Below are 26,625 nucleotides of genomic sequence, written 5' to 3'. Positions count from 1 at the left end.
AGGCATACATGTAATACACAAATATACAGGTAGGCAAAACACCCCCACACATAAATAAAATAAAATAAGAAAAAGGAAACAAAATATATTAGGCAGCACGATCTCTCAGGACCTTTTGCACTACAAGTCTGGGATTCTCAGGAAAGCCCAAAGGAGTCTTAAAGTCATCTAACATACCTCTACAGTTTAGAAAGTAGGATAGGTACAGAAAACCCTGACTCTAGAATGGAATGAAATTATAGTGCCCTGCCACTCCACAGGACCCTGCTTTTGATGTGTCTTGATGTGTCTTGCATGTGTCCACGGACCTGTGACACATGTGAGAACCTGGCAGCCCTCCTCTGCCTGCTCTCCCTCCATACAAGGGCTAACGCTGGGTAGCAGAACTTCTGGGAGGGAGGGCTGCGGAGAGCAGGGCCTTGGAAGAGGAAGGAGATGGGAGTGAATGAGAGGGTCCGGAGGAAGCAGCAGTATGTCCTGACATTACCTACTTGGCCTGTACTCTCCCTGGCCACAGAGGCGAGTGTTCAGCGAAGCATTTTACAATCCTGTGGAATTCTCTTTCAGAGGACCCAGTATTATGTTTTCCTTCCCATTTTTTTTTTCCAAATTGCATTTGAAATAACCCATCTGGAATAATGTAGGTTAGGCTGCCCGTGAGGACAAACCAAAAATGAGAACAAGTAATTTATTGATGGGCAAAATTAGGCTCACACCATGGGACAATTAGCACTAATCCATGAAACTTGGAAGCAAATTTAACCTAAGCCACCATTCAAGTCAAGCTGGCTCTCAATTATTTGAGGTGTTCCATGGGCACTTCTCTGTTTACTCATCGGCACAAAAGGCTCTGGCTGTTGATTGCAGAGTGAAGGACACCAAGCCAGGCTTTTTAATGAGGTTTTCTCAGAAATGTCCACGTGAGCTTTTCACTTAATACTTAGCATTCATTGAACACTTAATACCTCCCAAACATCCTTTTACGTGCTTTGCCACATTGTTTTCTTAAATGGTCCCAGTAACGTCTTGCAGTAGTTTTGTGTAGTTCTCATTTAGCAAACGGGAGAACAGAACTCCACAGACACCAAGAAAAGCAGTCAAGGTCAAAGCAGCGGCAGGTAGGGAGCTAGGGTTTCACTTCTGACCGCTCAGTGAGGTGCCTAGCTGAATGAAAAGCACTTGCACCGTGGAAGTACTAATTCTTCCCAGCCCGAGTTATGCAGGGTTGAGTTTGAACAAGTTGATCACCTCACTCGGGTCAGGGGAAATTTTGTGAAAATTATACTCTCATTTTGAAACCTTTTCCCATCATGATTATCATGATGTTATAGAGGACTTTCGAATGGTTTGAAGTTTTATCCCATGGAACCGGTGGGTATTATAATATGGTGGAAATCCACTTGGAGGTTATCTTTTAAGAAATGTAACTATGGCTTTATTGATGAATTCAAGGGCAAAATGAAAAGACTTTGGACAGGTGAAAATGAGCCAGGCTGCTCTTCATTGATTGAAATAAGAACTTGCTTTGGGGTATATTTAACATATTTGACATTATCCAGACAATTACAGGCAGTTAACTATATATGACAGTAGACCATCAAGCAATGTATTCCTCCTGCCCTCACTTGTTTAGCATGTTAGCAGTGATGGGAAAGCCAGAAGAGGTGCCATGGAGAGAGTAAATTTACACTGACTTAGAGATCACAGACTCAGGCTTAACAGATACGTAGCTGACTTTGTCAACCTTGTTCTTTGTTTCTGTTGCTATTGTTACTCTTTTCAAAATATGGAGATATTGCTTCAAAAACATACATTTTTTTTATGTGTGTGAGTGTTTGGCCTACATGAATATCTGAGTACCATATGAGTATCCAGTGCATGAAGAGCCCAGAAAAGGGGTTTGGATTATCTAACAACTGCAGGAGCTGCAAACAGTTGTGAGCCAGCACACAGGTCCTCTGGAAGAGCATCCAGTGCTCTTAACTGCTTAGCCCCTAACATCCCTTCAGCCCCTAACAATGAGACATTTTTAAGAATTGTAAGCAAGTCATAAAGTCTCTCAACCTGTTGGGGATGGACCCATTCTGTATCCTGCATTCACATGATACAGTAGATTATGTGTTGATTGCCTGTTAGGGATTGATAATTCAGTACTGAGTTATAAGAGGTATCTGAGCAGAAGGATTGTTTTTTTCTTCAGTTAAGTATAGGGTGATGACAGCATTCCAATATCACATGTTTGGTTGACAAAGGTATTTAAAATAAAGGTCATTTCAAGGGCAGCTTTTCTTTTTCCAGCTGGAAATTGAAGATGCTTCCTGAGTTGCATCAGGAGGCAAAGGCTAAATCCCATTTTCAGCATTAGTAATGTGTCTGGCAGGCATGGGTAGGGCTAGAAGCACCGAGGTTGGCCTTAGCTAGATCGTTAAAACTCTATGATGAAATGGCCAGAGCTGAGCTGGTTCCTCACTGGGCCTGGTTTTCTCCAGAACAGCACTCTGGATATTGGGAGCTCCAGTTGAAACATTAGGATGATTTCCTTTGGGAACCCTGAACTTCATGTTGAAAGTTTGTTTTTTTTTTTCAGTAAAGGTTTGCTTCTCAACTATTTTTATTGATTTTTTTTTTTTTTATTGTAATGCTTGAGTTTGAACCTGAGACCTCTTACATGCTAGGAAAATTTTTTTACCACTGAGATATACACCTAGCTCCTTCCTGTCAGTTTTTTTTTTAATTGTAGCTATAAAAGGTACCATGCAATAAACATTTAAAAATAATCCCCTCATGGTTTATGCTACTTCTCAAATACTTACTAGTATCAGTTTGGAAAAATAAAATGAGCACAAACCTCAAATCCTTAGCCACTTTGTTTGTTTGTGAAAAGTGGTGATGTTTGTTCATCATTATTTGAGCAAAGACAACTTCTACTTTTCCTTTTTTGGGGGCGCAGGGAAGGGATAGGGATTCTTTGTGTAACAGTTTTGGCTGTCCCAGAACTTACTTTGTAGACCAAGCTGGCCTTGAACTCACAGAGACCCACCTGCTTCTGTCTCCCTGAGATTAAAGGCATGGCTTTAGATTTCCATTTTTCAGCCTTGGTCTGTGACATTGGTAGAATGCTCCTTGAAGGAAGCAGTGGTGTGCTGAGCTTCTCGGGGAGCTCAAGCATAGCCAATTCTGGTCAATCCAAGCTGCCTTGTTCATCTAAAGGTTATAGAAGGCAGTGGGTAGAGAGCTGGGCAACATGCTTCAGCAACTTCCAAGTACAGGTTTCTGAGGGCTTCATGGAGGGGTCACTGGAATTCGGGATAGTGAATATGTGAATTAAGTCACCTTAGGACATCTAGGAATTCACTTTTCCCAGGGTAGCGCAGAAATCTGGAGTTCTGTGGCATGTAGTTGATTTTATATAAGTGATGGACCAACCTTTTCTGAACCAGAGGGTCTTTTGTCCCTTTGTCATGTAAGTTTGACTACAGTGGGTGGGTGACAGGGTAAGTACCTTCAGGCATGAATTCTCACCTCTAGCTCTTCCTTGGTTTTCTTCCCATGATGCCTTTGGGAGTCATAATAGTTTAGACTCCCAAGGAGAAACATAACCAAATGCGGGCTTGAAATAGAATGTTCATGGTTCCGCTACACCAGGTGGCGATTTATTAAGTCAAGTGAAGCTCAAACTCAATTATTTATCAACATGGGAAAATATTGGATTGCCTTCTTTTCCTCTTGGAAACATAAGGAGCATTAAAAGGTAATATTTGGGACTAGTGAGATGGCTCAGTGTGTAAAGGTACTACCAAGCCTGATGACCTGAGTTCAAAGCCTGGAACCCATATAGTGGAGGGAATGGACTCTTGCAAATTCTCTCCCATGTACATTCTAGGCAAGGACTTTCCCTGTTGGATTCTTTTTTCTTAGCCAAGCTGATCACATCTTTCTACTCTCTACCGTGACCTCTATTTAGAGATATAATCCTTGTGACAATTACATCCAACTTTTAAAATGAGCAGAAGCTTTGTCCCAACCTAAAGTTTTTCTGATTCCTTGATTTCCTAACATGGAGTTTCTGTGTCCTGCAAGAAATTCTTTTGGGCTCCATAAAGGAGTTTGCCTGAATGCCAAGCATCTCATCTCCTCCTAACCTTCAACCTCAAATGCTATGTGTTTCTCTGTGTTGTTTCAATGAGCTTTATATAAAGATGACAATACTTTTGATTGATAGAATTTACTACACCACAAGAGAAGACTCCTATGTGTACACCCTGGAAAATTTACTCCAAGTTTTATATCTTAATGATGCAGATTTAAATCACAGTTGGGCAAGATCTTGAAGTGAATTAAAAACCTTTATAACACCATTCAACATGTTAGACATTCATTTATATTTCTGGTCGGTATCTTTTTCTCTTCTCCATTGACACACAAGAAGACTGGGATTTTGAATTACTGGAAGACGAATTATTTTCCAACAGATTTTTCACAATATAGGTGATTAGTATAGTGTTCAACACAGAGCATTATAGTATGTAACACAGGCACCAAAAGAAACAATTTTCATTGCAAAATGCATTTCTTTTTTCTTTGAAGATCTTCATCAGCAGCTATTCTAATTGAGATCAGTGTGATGTTTCACACTTTGAAAAAGACAGTAAAATGGCTCTCCTTGGATGAATTTATGTGCGGCTCATGTGGCTATCCAGAGCAGTGGTTCTCAACATGTGGGTCGTGACCACTAAGGGGGTTCAGATGATCCTTTCATAGGGTTTGCCATCAGAAAGCACAGATATTTACACTGCAATTCACAACCACAGTAAAATTATAGTTATGGAGTCACAACTTATGAAATAAGTTTATGGTTGGGGGGCACCACGACATGAGGAACTATATTAAAGGGTTGCAGCATTAGGAAGGTAGAGAACCACTGCCCTAGGGCCTATACTTACACTGATTATAGCCATACAGAAATAGACTGGTATGAATATAAAGTCCAAGGCTTCGAGTATGCAATTGGCAAGGTCAAATTTAGGACATGCACCCTATGTGTGAATGCTGGTGTGTGGGGGTGTCCAAGTGCCTCATGGATTTCCTGGAAGGCTGTGATATGAGGGAGCAATGGCATTGATGGCAGCAGTAAAGAACACTCACTATTCTGAACCCTGCTTAGCAGTCCCTGCCCAGGGGCATTACCAGCTTTACTGATGCAAGTCCACATAGGGTCCCTGCAGCCCCTTTCCTGACCCCTGACATTTAACTCTCCTTTCTCCCCAACATATGACAGAAGACAGGGGGCTCTTGCCTGTATTTGCCCTGTCAGTAAGGGCCCTTTAATCTGTTTTAGCATGAAAAATTCATTAAGAATGTACTATTATTTCATCAGTGAAATCCTCAAATTTTAAATTAAATCCATAGGTCTGGTTTAGCAACCGCCGTGCAAGATGGAGGAAGCAAGCTGGGGCCAATCAACTGATGGCTTTTAACCATCTCATTCCGGGGGGATTCCCTCCCACCGCCATGCCGACCCTGCCAACATACCAGCTGTCGGAGACCTCTTACCAGCCCACGTCTATTCCACAAGGTATCTAGGAAGAAAAACAGGGTGATACGGATGCAACTCCCCATTGCTTCCCATTGGCTGTTTTACACTGTGAATTCTGCCTGTTATGCTGACAGTGATGCTGTTGGTGTGCCAATCATATGACATCAGCTTTCCCTAGACATACCTGCCATGTCTCAGAAGTAGTTTGGACTATATCTGAAGCTCTTTAGATAAAATGTGCTGTGATGTAACACTATTTCATTGTTTAAAAACAATGCAACTTTCCCAAAGAAACATGGGATTGTTTTCCTGCTTTTGTTAAAACCTGAGCACTGTATTTATAGTCCTGGTTGCAATCAACTGAGGTTCTAGGATCATAACTTGTTGCAATTGTAATTCAGGGAATGTGAGCTTTGATAAAGTTGTAATTTGTTATGGCAAGAGAGAAATGGGATAATGTTAAATTGTAAGGATGTTATTTTGGGCCTGTGGAAGACAGTGTTTGTAATACTTTGATGTTCTATTCATGCATTAGTGCTTTAAAAGTACATTTGATGGGCTAGAGAGATGGCTCAGTGGTTAAGAACACTGGCTGCTCTTCTAGAGGACCTGGGTTCAATTCCCAGCACCCACATGGCAGCTTATAGCTGTCTGTTACTCCAAGATCTGACACAGTCACACATACAATGCACATAAAATACTAATAAATAAACTTTTTTTTTAAAAAGAGTACATTTGATGAGAAATTTGGTACCTGTAGTGATTCCATTGTGTTCACTACCCAAATTGTCTTTTTTTAGTGTTGCCAGTGTGGTATCTGTGCTCTTATTCTAGGTGAGTGTGAACTGGGAGTTTATATATAGTTATGTGCTTGAAGATATGCCAAGGTAGATGTAACTGTATTTGGTGTGTGACTCTACAATTGATCAGTAGGAAGTGCACTTGGAGTTCTTATAGTATCTGACCAAATGGGTCACTGCTAATGGGAACTTCTGTACTGAACTCGTTCTGCTGGTCTACCAGAGAGCATCATGGTTGATCCTCTTTTTCCTTTCAGCCGTGTCAGATCCCAGCAGCACCGTTCACAGACCTCAGCCGCTTCCACCGAGCACCGTACACCAAAGCACTATTCCTTCGAACCCGGACAGCAGCTCTGCCTACTGCCTCCCCAGCACCAGGCATGGATTTTCAAGCTATACAGACAGCTTTGTGCCTCCGTCGGGGCCCTCCAACCCCATGAACCCCGCCATTGGCAATGGCCTTTCACCTCAGGTCAGTCCTGTGTTCCTAGACAGATGATTCGCCGTTACCAGAACTGAATCGTCAATTCCCTGAGGCAGCGGTATAATGAATTGCTAAACGTAAACCATAATGTATTCTTTATACAAGCCACATGATTTCAGTTTTTGAGTTTCCTTTCTTTCTTCCCTTTCTACTGGAGGCATCAAAAGCTGTAGCCTAGACTTACAATTCAAGTGACTTCGAATGCAATCATGGGCACTCTGTGTTTATAGTCAGCTGTCAAGGCACTCGTCATATGTCTTCCCTGTCCTTAGCGCTGAGCTTTGGTTGAAAGCCTTGCAAACTTGCCAGGGTTTTTCTCCTTTTGGTTTTTGTTCGTTTGTCTGTTTCAAATGGCATTTGCTCGGCTGACAGAATTTTGAGGGAAAATCCTCATTAGAAAACACCAAAGCTCTGCCATAACCATTGGAGAGGAAGCAGAAAAGCTGTGGAGAGAGAGAAGAGGAAGTGAAGAGGGGGAAAGGGAGGGGAAGGAGAAGGAAGGGCAGAGCAAGGCAGAGAGAGAGAGAGAGGGAGAGAGAGAGGGAGAGAGAAACAGAGACAGAGAGAGAGGGGGGGGGGGAGAGACAGAGAGAGAGAGAGAGAGGGAGAGAGAGACAGAGAGAGAGAAAGAGAGAGAGAGAGAGGGAAGAGGGGAGAGGGGAGAGGGAAGAGGGGGGGGAGAGAGAGAGAGACAGAGAGACAGAGAGACAGAGAGAGAGAGGGAAGAGGGGAGAGGGGAAGAGGGAAGAGGGGAGAGAGAGAGAGAGAGAGAGAGAGAGAGAGAGAGAGAGAGAGAGAGAGAGACAGAGAGACAGAGAGACAGAGAGAGAGACAGACAGAGAGAGACAGAGAGAGACAGAGAGACAGAGACAGACCCAGCTGAGGACGGCAGAATCTGGAATGAATGAGGTATAGGAACACAAATTAGGAGAATTGCTAGTCTTTGGGACTATATAAATATTTGGACATTGTAATTGTTTCTGTAATTTGCATTGAACTATGAGCTTTTCTTGGGGGATTGCACTAATAAATTGCCCTGATAATTGCATGTCAGAAGGATGGTTAAATTTCCTACACGTGGCATCTGTCTGAACTTGACGTTATTAGCAGTTGTTTAAATACAGATAGCTTGATTTTATTAGAGAGAGAGAGAGAGAGAGAGAGAGAGAGAGAGAGAGAGAGAGAGAGAGAGAGAGAGAGAGAAGCGAGCAGTTAGCCCGGGTGGCAAGCAGAGCCACCCACTGAATTTGGAGAACTGTCACAAAGGGATGGCAATCTATAATTGCAATCGAGGATCTCTTTGGGGCTCAGGGTGAGAGTTTTAACAGCTTTATCTTTCCTCTACCTCTCTTTTCTTCTTGGTGGATAGGAAAACAGAGAGAGGCTCAGAATGACACAAATAGAAAATGAAAAGACAATTATACCCAATTACACACTAATCACGGGCTATCACCGCTGCCTAAGCACCGAGAGGGTATTCTAATAGGCAGAAAATGAGATTTTAATGGCACAAAGGGTGGCCAAAATAACGACTCATATATCTTTGCCTTTCCTGGCTCCTTCAACTTGTGGTGTGCGTCTTCGGAGTGGAGCGCTCAGGCTCTGTGTAATGGTGATAACTCCTAGCAGCTGAGAAGTTCAAAGCCACAGGAGTTGAAAAGACTGGATGGTAAAGGCAATGAAATAAACATTTCTGCCTCAAGGCAAGAGTTCATAAATCCTTTTTTGTAACAGTAAATGTAATTAAGTTTTATAGATTCCTATAGCACATCCTGGGCTTAAAAAAAAAAAAAAAAAAAGAACAAGGAGAAGAAGAAGTGAGAGGTGGTTTTAAACCTCAGCAGGAAAATAACATCATGAAAACAATGGAGGCATTCCTACAGGACTTTCAGCCCCTTTGATTTCCAAGTACTGGCATTTGGGGATGCAATTTTATAGGACAGTGACAGGCTGGAACAGCCAGCTTTGTAGCACTCAGATTCCTTGTGTAGAAACTTCTTCCAGACTTTAGAAGCAGCATGGAAAGGTTCCGCAAGTTTTATCATCAGTCACTTGGAGGCCAGAAAACAGCTTCTTAGTTCTTACTCATTTTATTCATTTTTATGTGCACCGATGTTTTGCCTGCATGTGTATCTGTGTAGGGTGTCCTAGATCCCCTGGAACAGGAGTTACAGGCAGGTGTGAGCTGCATGTGGGTCCTGGGAATTGAACCTGGGTCCTCCGGAAGAACAGCCAGTGCTCTTAACCTCTGAGCTATCTGTCTGGTCCCATAGAGAACAGCCTTTTTAATGGATGGATTTGGTTGAAAGTTTCTATGGGAGCTGCTTCTGTGAGAGGCAGGATTGCATCAGAAGGTCTTACAACCCTACTCTCTTGAGTTGTAATGAAAATAACATGAATTCAAATTCTGTACGTGAAATGGTTAGTTTCTTGCACGCAATGGTCTGGGAATAATATTATAACAGTAGTATCTAAGTGGATGCATTAGAAATTGATCTTCTGGTCATTAAAGCTCACCTTCAAGAAAACTGTCTGTTTTCAACTGTCAGTAACTTCAGAGTTGGTGCCAGGGTGGGGTCATTTCACATCTAGTAATGGTTCAAAACTCTCACAGGCAATTTCCCACCTGTATTTCTTTATTTCACCTGACCTACTCTACCAGTTCCGTACTAATGCTTGTGAATAAGTAGTGTCTTTTGTGTTTCTACTGTAGAGCACCAGTAGGGTTCCATGTTGTCCTAGTTCTTAGAGCATTCCCAAAGAGTCAGAAAAGAGACAGCACTGTCTTTCAGACAAAGTTGAGGATGGGACAGGAAGTGAGTGGATCTGCATGGTCCCAGCATATCTATAAAATAATGGAGGAGAAATGAGTTCTAGTTGGGGCTAGAACTCAGATTTCTACAGCCTTTTGGATGGATTGCTTCTCAGCAATGCCCCTTAAGGTTTTGATTGTCTGGCTTTGATAGAACTTAGTATAAAGGAAGTTATGGCAAACCCAGTTCTAACAACTTGGTTCAGATGTACCTGAGCGGAATAAGGAGACAGTGATGGTCCCATAGTTTCTGCTTTAAGGAGATCCCATTATTGACACATGGATTGGATCATAGGATCCGAAGAACAGAACTGGTATGATTGTCATTTCTCTGATTCACCACTGGCCCTCCCACCTTCTCCCCTCTGTCTGGTCACCTTTGAGCAGGCAGTTCAGTGGCAGGACCAGAGGTTTGAACCCACCATTAGTGAAAGGGGTTGGACTTAGAATCTGGGATTCATGGCTGCTTGGTTAGGATGATCTAGTCCATAGCTGAGTGGAAAGGAAGCACACTGCAAGGCAAAGTGGAGACAAGATTTCAGTCACATTTGAAAATATTGATAGAGACTAGTTTTCTAAGCTTTTAGTTTTTAGTGAATTTAGTTTTTTTGGTTTTAGATTTATTCATTTTATTTTATGTGCATGAGTGTTTTGCCTGCATGGCTATATGTGCACCACATGCATTCCTGGTGTCTGCAGAGGTCAGAAGAGGGTGTTGGATCCCCTGGAACTGGAGTAACAGACATTGGTGAGTCACCATGTGGATGCTGGAAGACGAACCCAGGTCCTCTGCGAGAGCGGTCAGTGCTAGTAATTGCTGAGCCTTCTCTCTAGCCCCTGAATTTATGTTTTAAGTTTAGGTTAATTTAGAATTTTTTTTTTTGATAAGCCTGACTGATTTTCATTCATCTTTTAATTTCTGACAGTATTACAAACATTCCATGGTGACAGCAGAGAAGTTTTTTCAGGACAGCCACTCACGACATTTTTGTACATTGACTCTGGGTTCTTTTTACGTCTTTAGTTTTTCTGACAATTAAGATAGATTATAGTGTATAGATTTTCCATCTGATGGTATGTTCTTTTGAATTATTGTGGCCAATTCATTGTAGCTCTCTTCTGTAGAGTCTGTTTGGCATTTTAAAAATATTTGTGTGTTTTATTTGACATTTTCTCTAGTATCACTGACGTTGGCACATTGTTGACTATTCAACCTGGCAGGGAGTAAAATGTATGCGAACCAATGTGTAATAAGATTTCCTGATCTTTTGTTTGTTTTTCATTTCATTGCTTTTCTCCCCTCTTGACACAAGGTCTCACTCTACCAGGTGGGCCTGAGGTTTGTAGCAACCTTTCTCTGTTAGTCTTCTATTGCTGGAAATACAGTTGTGAGCCACTGGGATTGGTCGATTTCTAGTTTTGTGATAAGGAGCTGATGGACAGACATATCATTTGCCAAATGATACCCACTCTCTTATCTGCCCTCCCCTTGTTATTCTTCTTGGAACACTGAGTACCACATTTTTGTTACAAGTCTCTGCCACTGACCTTGATCTGCTTGTCCTGTGAGTCCGGTCAAATGGTCTCACAAATGGAGGGCTGGGCTGGCCTCCCCTTTGTTAGCAAAGGCTGAATCTGTTGGGACACTTGAGGCAAGATTCTCAGAGATGGACAGGGGCAAGGTGGGTTAAAACCTCAATATTTCCTACCTTCTGAATAGCTGTCTGACATATTTAACCTTTCCAGGAGATAGAGCTCAGAATGAGGCTCCAGTATGCCCCAAGAAGACCACCCAACTCACCCTAGTGAGGAGTTTCCCTGGTAGCAGAAACCTTCGGACAATGCAGACCCCATACACACACAGATCACTGATATCCTTTCACTTCCAGCCTTCAGTATCCTATCTATGCACATGTGGTCGAGACAGAGGACACTGACTTGGAGGTTGGATTGCAAGGAAATGTTACCACACACTCAAGACATGAGGCTCATTAACATGTGGCCCATGTTCTTTTAATTAACTTTCCTTTGCATGAAATACTACCCTGAGTGCTTCTCCACCCCCAAAACACACATAGCCAACACCCCCAACATGGGCAATTAGATTAACAAACTTGCATAATTTCATGCCCCACCTCCACCTATTCTATAAACTTTGCAGGATTTGTCGACAGCTTCCAACAAGCTCTTGAGTGAAATGCCCTATCACTGGGTTACAGGGGGTCTGGGGGAATTCTCGATGCTCTGTCATCTATGAAAATGGGCCAACTTGGCAGCATTTAGGGTTCATCAACAATTGCAAATGATTCTTCAAATGTTTTGGGTTTGGTAAAACCTAAAACACATTTTTGCCAAGTGCTTTTTCGCCTTAATTTTTCAAACTGTGTATTTTAGGGAACATTTGATCCATATGGTTTTGATTCATTTACTCTTGTATCATTGAGGTTTTTTTTTTCCTTTCCTATGGAGCCATTTGATGTGCAAGAGGCTTTCCTACACTCAGTCTAAAGCCCCCTCCTCTTTAAAAGGAGGAAGTCCTATTTGCAGCTCCAGAGGCCATACATTTTTGAGATGCACTCAATTCAGCAACATGCAAAACTACATTTGGTATAAATCTGGGTCATTATGAGCACAGTTTATGTTTAGAACATACAGGCAGGGTTTCATTCTTGCTCATGAGTGAAACCAATGGCAAAATAAGAAAATAGGCTTAAATTACAAAAAAAAAAAAAGAAGAAGAAAGTAAAAGAAAAGATTTTGTTTTAGAGAACTTTTAACTGTTAGTAACAAATCCTGAGGTCAAAGCTACACACAGAGGACAGAGGCTGCCTTTCAAATTTTGTCCAGGTCTTGGGGAAGATGTAATCAAATAACCCTTACACCTGTCCTGTTTCATGGCTAATCTACCAAGAGGGAAAAATTCTCGTAAAGAATCGTAAAGCAGCTTGACAATGCTTGAATGTCTTCTTGGTACTCAGTGCTTCTGGAAAAGAGGGTCGGTCTGTGGAGCTCATCAGATTTGTTGATCATCCATCTCAGTCTGGTTGAATTGTCACACACTTGTAGTGTTGAGATCCCAGGCCTGAAACGTAACAGAAAGGGTGGCTGGATCTCCAGGCTAATGAGATGGCAATTGACAGTGTAAGATGCCAGCATCTTACTCACAGTTCACAAAAGAAAGCCTTTACCTCAAATACCCATCCAGTTGCTTTTAAAGAAGAGTATTAAAATTGAGATTATTAGTGTGTAATGTATGTAAATTGCATATTTGGTGTCAGCTATGCTTATTAGGCAGTTTCTCCATTTCATGCATATATGTATTAGACTATCCTGGTCCCATTTCAAATTAGATTTCAATTGCCCGATACAGTTTCTTTTGACAAACATTTGTTAATGCTGAAATTTACTAAGGTGAAGCAGCTAAGTGTTAACATGGATACATTAAAGTTGAGACTGCTTTTGATTTTGCTGATATTTTTCTTTTGACCACCGAGTTAATCATGATCTCACAGTCTTCAGCAGCAAGGCGGAATGGTGGTAGCTTGTTCACTAAGCTCTAAGGAAGAACTTGCCACAGACAAGCTGAGTATACAGACGGACGATGATGGCCATTAAAGCAAACCAGTAAAGATAGTTACAATGGTTTGCTTTTCTGTTTCATCTGTGTTAATGAAAATCTTTTTTTTTTTTTTTTTTTTTTTTTTTTTTTTTTGGTTTTTCAAGATAGGCTTTCTCTGTGTAGCTTTGCGCCTTTCCTGGAACTCACTCTGTAGCTCAGGCTGGCATCAAATTCACAAAGATCCACCTGGCTCTGCCTCCAGAGTGCTGGGATTAAAGGCGTGTGCCACCACTGCCCAGCTGAAAGTCTTTATTATCATAGATATTTCTTTGTGCCCCTCTACTTTTGTGTTGTTATTTCAGGTAAACACAGGAAGGTTTGATTTGGTGGTACAATCAGCTCTCATTTCAAGAGAGCTGTTCCCTACCCCACCTGCCCCGGACATTTTGGGTACACACACTCGGAAGCTAATTGAGGCTAGTATTATTGATAGGCCATTTGTTTTGTACATTTGACACACAGATCCCATACCTTCAGCTTACCTTTTATTGCCTTGAAGAACCAGACAAGCAGGTGGTCTGCTACACTAACTCAGTTCCCAAAGGAGCCACTTCCTTCCTTCACACTTTCCAGAAAGTCATCTGTGGAAGAAAGAGGGGTGATTTTGATTAAAGAGATTTGTTGGGTGTCAAACAAAGCTGGGATGGAGACACGTTCCGTATGAAAGGGGCTGTCTCCCCAAAGCCTCTACCTCTTTCTGGTTCTTTTCCAAAGCGGCCCATGAGCCCATTCCCAGGGCTTGAGGAGCCCCATGTGTTTACGAAGTACTCAAGGCTGTTTATGATCATAAATGAGCCTGTTCCAGCTACATCAGAAGAGCTCTGGGTCATTTGTATATTTCCAACAGACCATATTCTGCTGAGGGGTGAGGGGCTTCCACTTCATAGTGAATACACTTCTGTTAATTCCTTTGTTGAATCCACACAGGCTGCCATTGACCTGGTACCTTGAGTTTTGCTCTACAGGCTGAGGTCTCTACCCTTAAAAACATGAGGATACCCTGGCTTATGATGACTCTAGTTGCTACCCCTTGACTTATGTGTATTTGGAGAATTGTGAGAGTAACAATGAGTTGGCCCAAATCTCCTTTTCATAGACAGAGAAGACACAGCAGTCAATGACAGCATCAGTATCCTGAAGAGAGCCGCAGGCAAACCTATTCTGCTGAGTTCATCTTTGTGTATCTGTCGAGTTGATTTAAATAGCAATTCTGTCAGCTCTGTCCTTCTGTACATTAGACAACTTAGACAACGGCCTGTGGCCTTTTAGCTCACTTGAATTCCTCTAGCCACTGAAGAGGAAAAGCAAAATTGAGTGTGATTGCTTTGTTTATAACTAAGCTACTAGAATAAAAAGTTTGTCCTTGTAGTCAGCAGTATACAGAAGAGCCAGGCTAGGTTCTCACATAAGGCCTATGGTCTGAATCAACCCTTTATATGCAGTTGGAATGCGATGTAAAGCTTTTAATTTATTACTGCATTTGCAAAATGGCAATATCTAGAGAAATCTGAATACTTGCATATTTATTCAATTATGGGCTGAATGTATGCTCTGTGTTACAGACACAGAAGACTTGATTCAGTCATTAGTTATGTACTGTTTTTGTTTTTTGTTTTTTTTTTTCTCTCTCCCCCAAAGAATCTGTCTGGGTTTCATCAGAGGTGTATATTTTTCAGTGCAAAGTACAATATTTAAAAATTGCTCTTGGCATTCAGCTTGGGGTTGGCAAACTAGAATTTCTGAGACTAGTGGTTGCAGTGTCCCAATAACCAGTGGAAGAGGTATCTAGCTAGATGACCTTTTAAGATGACACTATTGGAAAAGCATATTTATATTTCTATCTCTCTCTCTAAATATATTTATGAGGTACTGTGTGGCCCTTCAATACACATAGAGAATGTGTAATACTTAAATTAGGGTAATTGGTTTCTGACACTCCAACATACCATTTCTTTGAATTGAGGACATCTAGCTTTGAAATATTCAGTTATTTGTTGATAACCATAATCACCCTACTGTGCTCTAGAACATCCTGTTACTTTTTATATCAAATTGGACCTGTGGACCCATAATCCATCCTGTCTTTACCCCTGTGTCTCCCTGCCCTTTCTCCCATACCTTTCTGAAAATGCCATTCTTTCTGTTCTTTTTACTTTTTAGATGAACTTTTATGCTTCCACATGTAATTGAGAACGTGGGGAACTGGGCTTCTTTCACTTAATGTAGGAGATTGTGCCTTTTGGAGATGGGCAGATGGCTCACTTGGTAAAGTGCTTGCTGTTCAAGCATGTGGACCTGAGTTAAGAGCTAGGCACTACAGCATATGTCTGTTGCTCCAGTGCTGGGAAAGTGGAGACTAGAGGATCACTGGGGTTTGCAGGCCATCCAGACAGCCAGTTCAGTCTGTGAGCTTCAGGTCCATGAGTGACCATGTCTCAAAAATAAGGAAGAGAGTGACCAAGGAAGATACTACGTCAACCTCTGGTCTCTACATGCAGGAGAATACACATGGCATGTATCCACACACTGGTGTGCATTCATATATGGTATGCTTTGTGGAATCACAAGTTAGTATTTCTAGACTGAAGGGCAATTTTTTTTCCATCATGTGTAGTGTAGGAGTAAGTTTCTCCGGTCCCACCTGGTCCTCCCATCCTGCCCTGCCCTGCAGTCTTGCAGCCACTTACAAAATAACCATTCAGAGGCTTAATATTATTTACAAACTTCAAGGCCCCTGGCAGGCTTCTTGCTAGCTAGTTCTTTCATCTTAAATTAAACCATTTCTATTCATCTATGTTTTGCCACGTTGCCATGGTGTTACCAATCTGCTGGCATCTTGCTGCTCCTCAGGCAGCTGCTAGACGTCTCTCTCTCTGTTCTTTTCTTCTCTCCATATCTCTGCTTCGATTTCCCATCTGCTTCTAAGCTGCCTTGGCATAGGCCAAAACAGCTTTATTTATTAGCCAATGGGAGCAACACATGTTCACAGCATACAGAAAGACATCCCACAGCAGTCATGAGACACTGTGCAGCCAATCCTTAGTGCAGAACTAACAGAAGTGTCTTTTAAAGAAATAATGGTTCTTTTTTCCCCCTTTCTTACAAAATACTCATGTGTCATTGAAACAGCTTGCATTTGCAAAGTTCTACTTAATCTATTATAATCTGAGTTTCATACATGGCCCCCATGGAGCTGTTCCCTTCCCTGGGTGCCTCTGTGGAAAACTTCCCACTCAGGGTCAATTCTTCTCTGATTCTCAGGCAGGATTTCTTATTTTAGCCTCTGCGAATGCCACATGACTTTATTTATAACTTGTTGAATACCAAACTAACAATGTTTAAGGGAACATTTCCTAGGAAGTAATGAATGATTGATATCACAGGTGGAGACCCAACTCATGGTCCATTTATCTTTAAAATGGTTCACTTTTGCACAGGTGGATAAGTGTTTTTAGTTAATGTTGGATGCGGCCTCTAACTCCATGTGTTCTCAGTCCTCTGTGTAAGAACTTGCAGGTGGGGAGTGGGAGGAGGATGACTACTTTTAAAGAAAAGGCTAAAAACTGCCTACTAATGTTTAGTTAGGGCAGATAAAGAGACAAAGGGAAGAGAGAGGTCCTTGTTAGTCACTTGGCTGTGGTTTGGGTGTAATTCCCTGATCGAAACAGAACCCAAGATTAAAACCACTAGATTTCAAACCATCCTCCATCTTGTCTGAACTCTGGGTGGAGGGAAGAGTTTTAGGGAAAAGGGAATGCACCATATCCCACTTCCTTTCTCTGAAAAGCTGGAATTGTACTCATTGCAAGGAGGCAGTGTGGATTTCTAGTTTATTGGAAGTTATTTGTGAGTCTCAGATTGAGCTGTGTATGCAGTGAGGGTTTGGTGAGCTGAAGTTTGCATGGGTAGATGCTTATCAGGGTGGGTCTGCCCTGCATTTCCTTAAATGCAGGTTTAGTTTATAGGAAATTAGAGAGACATTCCAAAATGCCATCTCATTACAGCGCTGAAGGATGCCCCAGCATAGAGATTTTCCTTTTGAGTTAGAATTCTAAGCCCCAAAGGGTCAATTAGCATTTAGCAAACATATCCCAAAGCAGTCACAGACTAAAGCTGATGTATGTTTGATTTTCCACAGTCATGTTCTCAGACAGGTTGCTGAAGTGGTCATGGGTTTGAGTACACACTCTTTAGAGGGCTACTGTGATGGTGAGAAAGTTCCTGAAATGAGAGGAGTTAACAGCAGGTAATGCCATTCCTTGTGGAAAGGGTTGGAGACTCGGCTGTAAGTGATGAATGAGGGTGTCTGACCCACATCTGTTTTGCATTAGAATGGAACATTGCCCTGACATCCTCAGGAACATTTGTCAAGATTCCCTGGACAGAGCTTCTGTAAATTACATGCTGCGAATGTGTCAGGGTCAGATAAGAGGATATCATTAACTTCCCAAGTTTACTCAGGGCTCTGTCAGTCCACCGTAATATGCTATGGGCCAACAATTTTTTCCTTGAGCTATTTTGTTATATTTTTTCATTCATAGAAGGAAAAAAAGAGTGTGCCTTATCCCCCAATATTGAAGTGTTCCTTTCTCATAAATCATATTAATTATAGACATGGTCCCAAAGCATATTAAATGCAGGCATGCGTAAATGAATTAAAACATATGAGAATTTTATTATGTCCATGGTGGTCCGACATAGTCGAGTATCTGTTGTGTTTAACAAGCCGACTTTTTCATCTAGGTAGACTGAATTTCTTCTTAATGGAATTTATTTATTTTTTGATGATAGGTAGACATGGCATGACAGTTCATCATTGGCTAGAAGTAAGCTAGAATCATACATATGCACGTGTGTGTGTGTGTGTGTGTGTGTGTGTGTGTGTGTGTGTGTGTGTGTATGTACCTCTTACAAGTCCTTTCTAGGCTATTTGCCTGGATTTGTATTTCATTCATTAGTCCTTAAAGAAATTTGCTTGGCTAAGGATATAGCTCAGCATATATGAGGCTCTAGATTTGATTCCTAGCCTTTCAAAATCAAAACAACAATAAAAAAGATAATAATAATAATAATAATAATAATAATAATAATAATAACAACAACAGTAAAAAGTTCATGGCTATCAACTTAATCACTTAGCTCTGCTGAGAAACAGGTATTGAAAAGAATTCAGAAACAGGATGTGATTTCTGTATTTGGTCCCAGGACAGACGTTAGAGTTTAGTTGGGACGGTTCTTACCATGCACTTTGTAAATGAAACTTGGAAGTCTGCATAGCACAGGAGCCACACATGTCTGGCACTCATTCTCTTTTTTACCTAGCATTAAACATTGCTACTTGTAACATGTGAGCTAAAATGTAAAAAATAGGACTTCCTTGGCTAGGCAGGTTGCATGCTTCTCTCTCTGATTGTGTCAAAGTCCTCCTGGCCCTTCGCCTAACTCTCCTGATGGGTGAGAAGGTCACCACCCAGACCTCAAGAGAAACTCCTGCCTGTAGGCAGCTTCCCTCTTTCTTACAGCTTTCAAACAGACAGGACTCCAAATCTAATTATTTAGATGCTAATCAATTGCAGAATAATTCCTAAGGCATTTGAACCTGAAGACGGTTTCAGAGACCCATGCGTCATCATTTAAAATTGAGGTTTTTCAGCCTCAGAGGTATACTCGCTAAGATTTAACCATTAATGGATTCCAGGGATATCTGCGTTGACAAAAGGTGATCAATAGACATTTTTTCCCCCGTTTTTGGTGACTTTGGAAATAAATCACTTCTTAAAAATGTGTAGTCAGTAGACTTTAGAGGGAAGGACAGGAGAATTAACAAACTCACTAACCCAACAGCCCTGTGCATCATCTCATATACTACTAATTCACTAAAGGTTTTTTTTTTTGTTTTTTTTGTTTTTTGTTTTTTTAATTAACTTAATGTGTGTTGTTAGGTGCTAAGTCAGAACATCTGATTACTTGAGAATAAGGAGGAGGATGAAGACTCGAACATGGATTCCTCCTAAGGTGAAAAGAAGCGTCTATGCATGCGCCCTCATTTGCTTAGTCATTTAGATTTCTGATAAGCTCAGCACTTTTGGGGGAGGGACGGCAAAGCCATAATGTTTGTGCCAAGGCAAATATTTTCCAGACACATCGTTTTAAATGTAAATCTTAGTTTGGCTCACAGGCTTTTTTTTTTTTTTATCTTTTATATTTAATCTTACAATAGGGAAATTAATTCAAGAGAAATGTGGCATGAAGCCGTCGTAAAGAGTTGGTCTCTCCTGAACCATGTAATCTTCCAATCAAGATATAAACAACCCATTCAGAATCCTGAAACTTGAGAATGAGCTGAAAGAGATCTTCAGAAAATGTCTCTAATAGAGCAGGCGATGGGAGAGTGGGCGGAAGTCGTGTGAGCGCAGAACTGCAAGGTTTTGGATTTGTTTTTAAAGGTCACCTGTGAAACAAGTAGGTTGGAGGTAGAACCCAGGCAACACTGGAGGGGCCATTCAGAAATGTGCTTAATGGAGTGTTTTGTTCAGATAACCCTGATTAGGCATTTTATGTAACTGGACTTAGAGTTGTGGGTCAATAGGATGACTCAGAGTAAAGATGCTTGCCACCAAGGCTGATGCCCTGAATTTCATCCCCGGGATGGCCTTGGCTGAAGGAGATGATTGACTCCTGCAAGCTGTCCTCTGACCTCTTCAGCCATGCTGTGGCACACTCCCATCACCCCACGCTATACATATGCATGTTCTTGCATGCACATTGCACACACAGACAAATATAATGTCTTTGTATATATAGGCCCCCAGTCAAAGAGACCCTCATCTTTTCCCAATAGGATAGAACTTTTATTTATTTAAGGAAACTCCTCTTCCTCCTTGTTAATCTCCCTCACTTACCTGTCATTTCCTAAAAAACATGGTCAGCATCTGGGAGGCAGAATGGATCAGCTTTGAAATTGTTTGCTTTGAAATTATTTTTGAAAACAAAGCAATTGTTCTCCCCCACCCCCCGATTTTTTTTTTTTAAGCCAGCCTTGTAGTAGACATAGATTATTAATGGTAAAAGGGAGGAGTGTAGGAACTTTTTTACAACAAATGAAGATTTTATTTTCGGCCTTGAACAAGCAATTGCTGTAGGAAAGCATGATTCGAGAAACAGTGGCTATGTTCTTAGACAGACTGGCACTGCACGGCATTCCAGGACCATGCTGGGGGAGGGCTAAGAAGCTTGTTTACTAACTTCTTGTGCATAAGAAGATGTTTCCATAGTTTCCTTTGAACCACATGAAGCATAAAATAGCTTTTAAAGAAATATACTTAAAAGTGTAATAGGACCCTTCCACAGAGATTTGAGGTTTTTGAATTATGTCAAAGGAAAGTAATGCCATTTCTAGCGATATGTTCACCTCCCCGACAGATTTCTTTTTTTAATTTTATTTTAAATTTAATTTTATTTTGGCTTTTTGAGACAGGGTTTCTCTGTGTAGGTTTTGGAGCCTGTCCTGGAACTTGCTCTGTAGACCAGGCTGGCCTTGAACTCACTGAGATCCACCTGCCTCTGCCTCCCAAGCACTGGGATTAAAGGCGTGCACCACCACCTCCAAGCCTCTTTAAATTTTCAAATGATAGGTTATTGAAATGATGTATTTGCATTTTTTTCATTATGAATTACTGAGACAGCCAGGTTGGTGGCAGCACACACCTTTAATCCCAGCACTCTGGAGGCAGAGGCAGAGGCAGTGGCAGGCAGATCTCTCTGAGTTTGAGACCAGCCTGGTCTACAGAGCAAGTTCCAGGACAGCCAAGGTTACACAGAGAAATTGTCTCAAAAAATCAAAACACACACACATAAATACACACACACACACACACACACACACACACACATACACACACACACACAAATTATTGAGACAAATAACATGATAATGATTTATTAATCTTTCTTCCTTCCTTGTCCCAATTCGCCCTCCTCTTGGTTTTTCTTCTCCTCTTTGGAGAATGGGTTCTCTAGGTAGCTCAGGCTGCCTTTAATCTCACAGTCTAGTCTTCCTGCCTCAGCCTTCCGAGAGCCAGGATTTTAGGCCTGTGTCAGTCACCACTCTCTGCTCTCCAGTGAGGACCACAGTGAAAATAAACAAGTGTGTCACAATGCACTCTGTGGGGCTGTATCAGGAGATGTTGTCTTTAAGTAATCTTTCTTCCTTCACACAGTCATGGGTCTGTGGGGCTAAGAACATTCCTAAGACAGAAGCAACTGCTTAAGTCTTTGTTCATTTAAGACAAGTTCTCACTATGTAGCCTTGGCTGTCCTGAGATTCTCTATGTAGACCAGGCTGGTCTTGATCTCAGAGATCTACTTGCCTCTGCCTCCAGAGTACTGGGATTAAAGTTGTGTGCTCCTCGCCTCTGCAAATATTAAAGTCTTAAAGGCCATCTACCTATTGTCCAGAATACACCTGTATTTTCCAATAGCTATATCTCAAGTTCTTAAAGTGATTTTTTTTTTTTTTTTTGCTTTATACAAATGCTGCAAAAAGTTGCAACATGCACAGGATCATAAGCTGAAGTCTGTCTCATAGCTGTTCTCCATTGTTTAAGACTCTGACCAGGACATCTTTAATCCCAACATGTGGGAGGTAGAGGCAAGTGCAGTGTCCAAAACCAGCCTGGTCTACATAGTGAGTTCCAGGACAGCGAGACTGTATATAGAGATCCTGTCTCAAACAAACAAACCAACAAACCAATCAACCAACCAAAAGAAAAAGAAAAAACCTCTTATTTTGATTCTTCTCCCTATTGGAAAAAATTATTACTGTTTCCCTTAAAGTTATACAGCAAGAAATATGTGGCAGGGGATTTTAAAAAGTTTATTGCAAAACTGCATTTGTATAGTTCATAGAAGAGCCCAAGCTCCTCAGCTCTTGAAATGTGACTGTTCCTAAATATCCCATATCTCCCTTAAAGTCATATATGGTGAACTGAATTTTAAATAAATATCTTCCTGAAGTGTGCTAGTCATTTAAAATTTAATTTTTTAAAACCCTATACCACTGAGTGTCTTCTTTCAGGACTAATAGAGTCAAAGTTGTGTTTCCTAAGTGCTTGTCGAACTTAACACACTTTATTTACAGTGCCCCTTTATTTACAGTACACTTGTTAACGTACACTTTATTTATGCGCCCCTCCCCCTCCCCCCGCCCTCTCCCTTGTCCTTGACCTCCTTCATAAGAAAAATCTTACGTCCCATTTCTGGTTTGTCTTGTCTGCTCTTGTTATCGGGTCAGCTCATCAAGATCTACTTCTTGAGTTGAAGGGGTGTGCTTGCTAAGTGCCTAGTAAGTGCTAGTCTGTCTTTCTTCCAGAGATGTCTCACAACTCCCAGGCTGCTCTCAAACTCACTGTGAGGCTGAAATCAGCCTCAGACTGCTGATTCTTCTGCCTCCACCTCCCAAGTGCTGGCATTACAGGCCTATAGCACCCATCTGTAAATTATATTTTAAAGACTTTAAAAAACACACATTCCTAATTTGGATTGAAATAAGGTTTTTTTTTTTTTTTTTTTTTTTTTTTTTTTTTTTTTTTTTTTTTTTTTTTGTAAATTAGTGTATCAATGAAAGTTGGTGAATTTTCCAAGGACATACTGTAAAATTATGTGTACAAGCTCAAAGGAAGGAGGGGGGAGGGGGAAGAGGAGGAGGGAGAGGGGCAAGAGGAGGAAGAGGAGAAGGATCCCTGGAGGTAGTAGGCATCCAGGAAATAATTTAAATACATTATTGGTTACATACAAAACTTTCAAATGAAATTAACTTGTCAACGGTGCTTGGCAGGATCCCACCAGTGGCTATGCTCTAGCAATGGTCTTCCTGTAGCTGTGATCTTATTGATTGGTACTTCATTTTGTTAAGGTCACTTGCTTGCGAGCCCCAATAAAACTATGCTTGGCTACTGATGACTAAATTTTCTATTAGTTTTTTTTTTTCACACTTTGCTATATAGCTCCAACAAATTTAGATCCCTCAGATGGTTTCCAAAATGTGGACTTCCTGTGCTGCTTTGCCTGCTCTTGTCTGCCTTTTATGAGTTCCTATCAGTCATTGAAAGGAGGCAGGGAGCGGAGGGACCTTTTGGGTGGAAAACCGCAGTAAGCGCCTCTCTGGGATGGTGTCTTGTGACTCATTGAAGATGGATCTGTTTAAAACTTTATTAAGATTATGTTTACTTCTAAGGTTGTGTAAACTTTCCCCAAAGGAAGTTATGGGATCTTGTTTTCCATTCAAGTAAGAAAGCTTTATGGGGGTGTATGAGTAGCTTCCTATACCACTGTGATGGAGCCCTTTCTATCCAGGAACCTGTTGCCTGAGTTGCCTGCCTATAAATGGAACTTCGCGCTTAGTGCAGAGGACTGCGGCCTGGGTCTATTTCTGCAGGACCTCGATGGACTGCTGTGTGGCTGTGGGGTGACTCACTTAAATGCTTTCTTAGCAGGGCTGTTTTTCTTTGTGTATGTGGGTTTCTTCACCCACTAGCAGACTTCTTCTGTAGTTGCTTTTTGGGAAATGTCACTTTCTCTCATGTGTGGACATTTTCTATTTTCAATTAATTACCCACTGACAGTCCGTGTTGAAAGGGTTGGAAGGGCCAGCGCATGTGAGTTTGGGGAAAGCTTCCTGGGTCTGATCTGAGAGTTTTTGTCCTGTGATGACTGTTTGTTAAGGTGTCTTATTCTCTGGGGTCATTTATAGCCCTAAAAAACCCCACATGTGTCCTTTCTAACACTTCTTATATGGAAACTGTGAGTCTGAGAAGGAAGACATTGATAGGATTTGCTTTGGCTTTTTGAGACAGGATCTTGCATTGTAGCAAATGTCAGCCTCCAATGCAGGGCAAAATCCTTTTGCCTTAGCTTCTGTCTGAGTGCTTGGACTGTAGACCCTAGCCGCCATGCCTGACTGCCTGAAGAATGTTCGACCATTTGTTCGGTACCACTTGCTTAAGCAGCGTACCACTTGCTTAAGCAGCGTGCGGCAGGAAGGCAGCAGGTGGTACGGCTCTCATGTCTCACAAATCAAAGTGGAAAAGTGAGATTGTGTAGTGGATGTAATGAGGGATACACAAGGGGACACAGGGGACATGTGGGAGGGGGATGATCTCTAGTTGCTGACTGATGGACCAAAGAGAAGCTGCTTTGAAAGGGAACAAAAAAAATGGAGGTTTCAGGACACATATACAAAAATTTGGCTTAGATTTATTTGGTTTTTATTTTTTCCAGTGCTTGGGATGGGGTATGGGTCAAACTCAGGGATTTCTCCATGTCAGACAAACACTTTACCACAGAGTTACATCTCCAACCTTATCTTCTAATTCACACACACACACACACACACACACACACACACGTATAGGTACATACACATACATACATTATATACATGTACACAATACATACATATGCATGAACACATACATATATGCATGCACACATACACACATTTATGTACCTATATACACTTGAGCAGATACATACAAATGTACACATGCACATATGTGCATACACATGTACATATACTTATACACATATATACATACACACATATATACATACATACATACATACATACACATATATACATGTACATGCATGCATATGTGCATGCGCACACTCACATATGTGCAAGTGACTTTTTAATTGCATGGCTGGGGATGTAGCTGTGTGGTAGAGTACTTGTTTAGCATGTGTAAGTCCTTGAGTCCAATCCCCAGAAACACACATGCACACATATGTACAGGCACACACACAAGCACACATGTGCAAGCTCTCGCTCTCTCTCTCTCTCTCTCTCTCTCTCTCACACACACACACACACACACACACACACACACACACACACAATCACTTGGGTATCCAGATGTATTATATTAGGAGCTTTTCTGTATAGACTGATATAATGTCTCCATCTCTCTGTTGCTTCTATTCTTTGAAATTACAGTTTGATGCTATCACAGCGGACATGGGGTAATCTCTCCTTCTCTGTCTTCCTCTTCTCCTTCCTTCTCTTCCTTCTCCCTCCCCTTTCCTTTCTTTCTGAAACTGCAGTCAGATGTTATCATTGGGTGAGGTCATGTGGCTGCCACTTTGAATTGAGGTCAAAGTCCTCCGCATGGCTCCTCAGCAGATTCCTGAAGACATAAAAGTTGGCCTTTCAAGATCTCGCGATGGTTCTGGGCTGCATCTGTTTCTGCCCACACTTTAACTTCATCCAATCTACCTGTTTTTGCAGGTAATGGGACTTCTGACCAACCACGGTGGGGTACCGCACCAGCCTCAGACCGACTATGCTCTCTCCCCTCTCACCGGGGGACTGGAACCCACGACCACGGTATCAGCCAGCTGCAGTCAGAGACTGGAACATATGAAGAATGTGGACAGTCTGCCTACTTCCCAGCCCTACTGCCCCCCCACCTATAGCACCACAGGCTACAGTATGGACCCTGTCACGGGCTACCAGTATGGGCAGTATGGACAAAGTAAGCCTTGGACGTTCTAGGGGTGGTTCCTCCTGGAAGGGAGAGAAATCACCTCTTGTCTGAGAAAGGGGAACTGGAAGGTGATTAAGCCTTTCATCCCAGTATCAGTTTTGTGGCATAGCCAGCTGACTGCTACAGCACAGGCTCCCTTGTGTAATTATTATTTTTTTTAACTGATGTCAATAACATCTTGCAGTTATTAATGGCTGGGACGTAAAGCCGGATTGTCAGTAGGTAAAACACAGAGGTTGGCCAAAATGAAATAACCTCTGGCATTAGAAACACATGTTCTTAATGAGGTCAGCGCCAGGATCATATGGGGATAAGGCCGGGACACAGAGTTGTGTCAAACTTGTCTCAGGAATAAAAATATTAGTCTCGATCCTTTGATACCGTGGTATTAAATATGACATTGTCAGCCTGTAGCTGATCTTGCCCCTAACTGTGAATTGTCCCAGCGTGACCTAAAAAGCTGCGTGTGTTTCCTTACAGGTGCCTTTCATTATCTCAAGCCAGATATTGCGTAAGTGAACTGTCCACTTGGAGCTAAACTGGCCCTGTTTCCGGCCTCCACAGACTAGACATGAAGAATCTTCTCAGAAAAACAAAAAACAAAAACAAAAAACCCAAACAAAAATAAATAAATAATAATAATAAAAAAAATCAGCCTTTTGGGGAGGTGGAGACAAAAGAGATTGATTTTCTTTCTCCAGTACTTGTTTTCAGATTCTTTGAACATAGTGGACAAAAAGCAGTGGAGATGAGGAAGACCCACAGCTACGAAATGCACCAGTTAAAGGCAGTAACATAAGCTGGCTGCACGTCAGAATGTTCCCCACTG

General features: G+C 41.6%; 1 protein-coding gene across 2 annotated transcripts in view; it reads left to right on the top strand.

Moving 5' to 3' along the window:
• The window catches only part of Pax3 (paired box 3), a 95,185-nt gene extending 68,783 nt beyond the window's left edge, over window positions 1–26,402 (top strand). For both annotated transcript variants that reach the window (XM_036173334.1, XM_036173332.1), the window contains exons 6-9: window positions 5,410–5,575; window positions 6,594–6,808; window positions 25,538–25,784; window positions 26,277–26,402. In XM_036173334.1, the coding sequence (XP_036029227.1) occupies window positions 5,410–5,575; window positions 6,594–6,808; window positions 25,538–25,784; window positions 26,277–26,311 (663 nt within the window). In that variant the 3' untranslated portion in view covers window positions 26,312–26,402. The remainder of the gene's footprint in view (window positions 1–5,409; window positions 5,576–6,593; window positions 6,809–25,537; window positions 25,785–26,276) is intronic.
• The last annotated feature ends 223 nt before the right edge of the window (window positions 26,403–26,625 follow it).

This window comes from Onychomys torridus, chromosome 23, assembly GCF_903995425.1.
Source record: "Onychomys torridus chromosome 23, mOncTor1.1, whole genome shotgun sequence".
NCBI classification, from domain to species: domain Eukaryota; kingdom Metazoa; phylum Chordata; class Mammalia; order Rodentia; family Cricetidae; genus Onychomys; species Onychomys torridus.
Note: the sequence above shows the minus strand (reverse complement) of the source record. Positions and strands in the feature narration are given on the sequence as shown.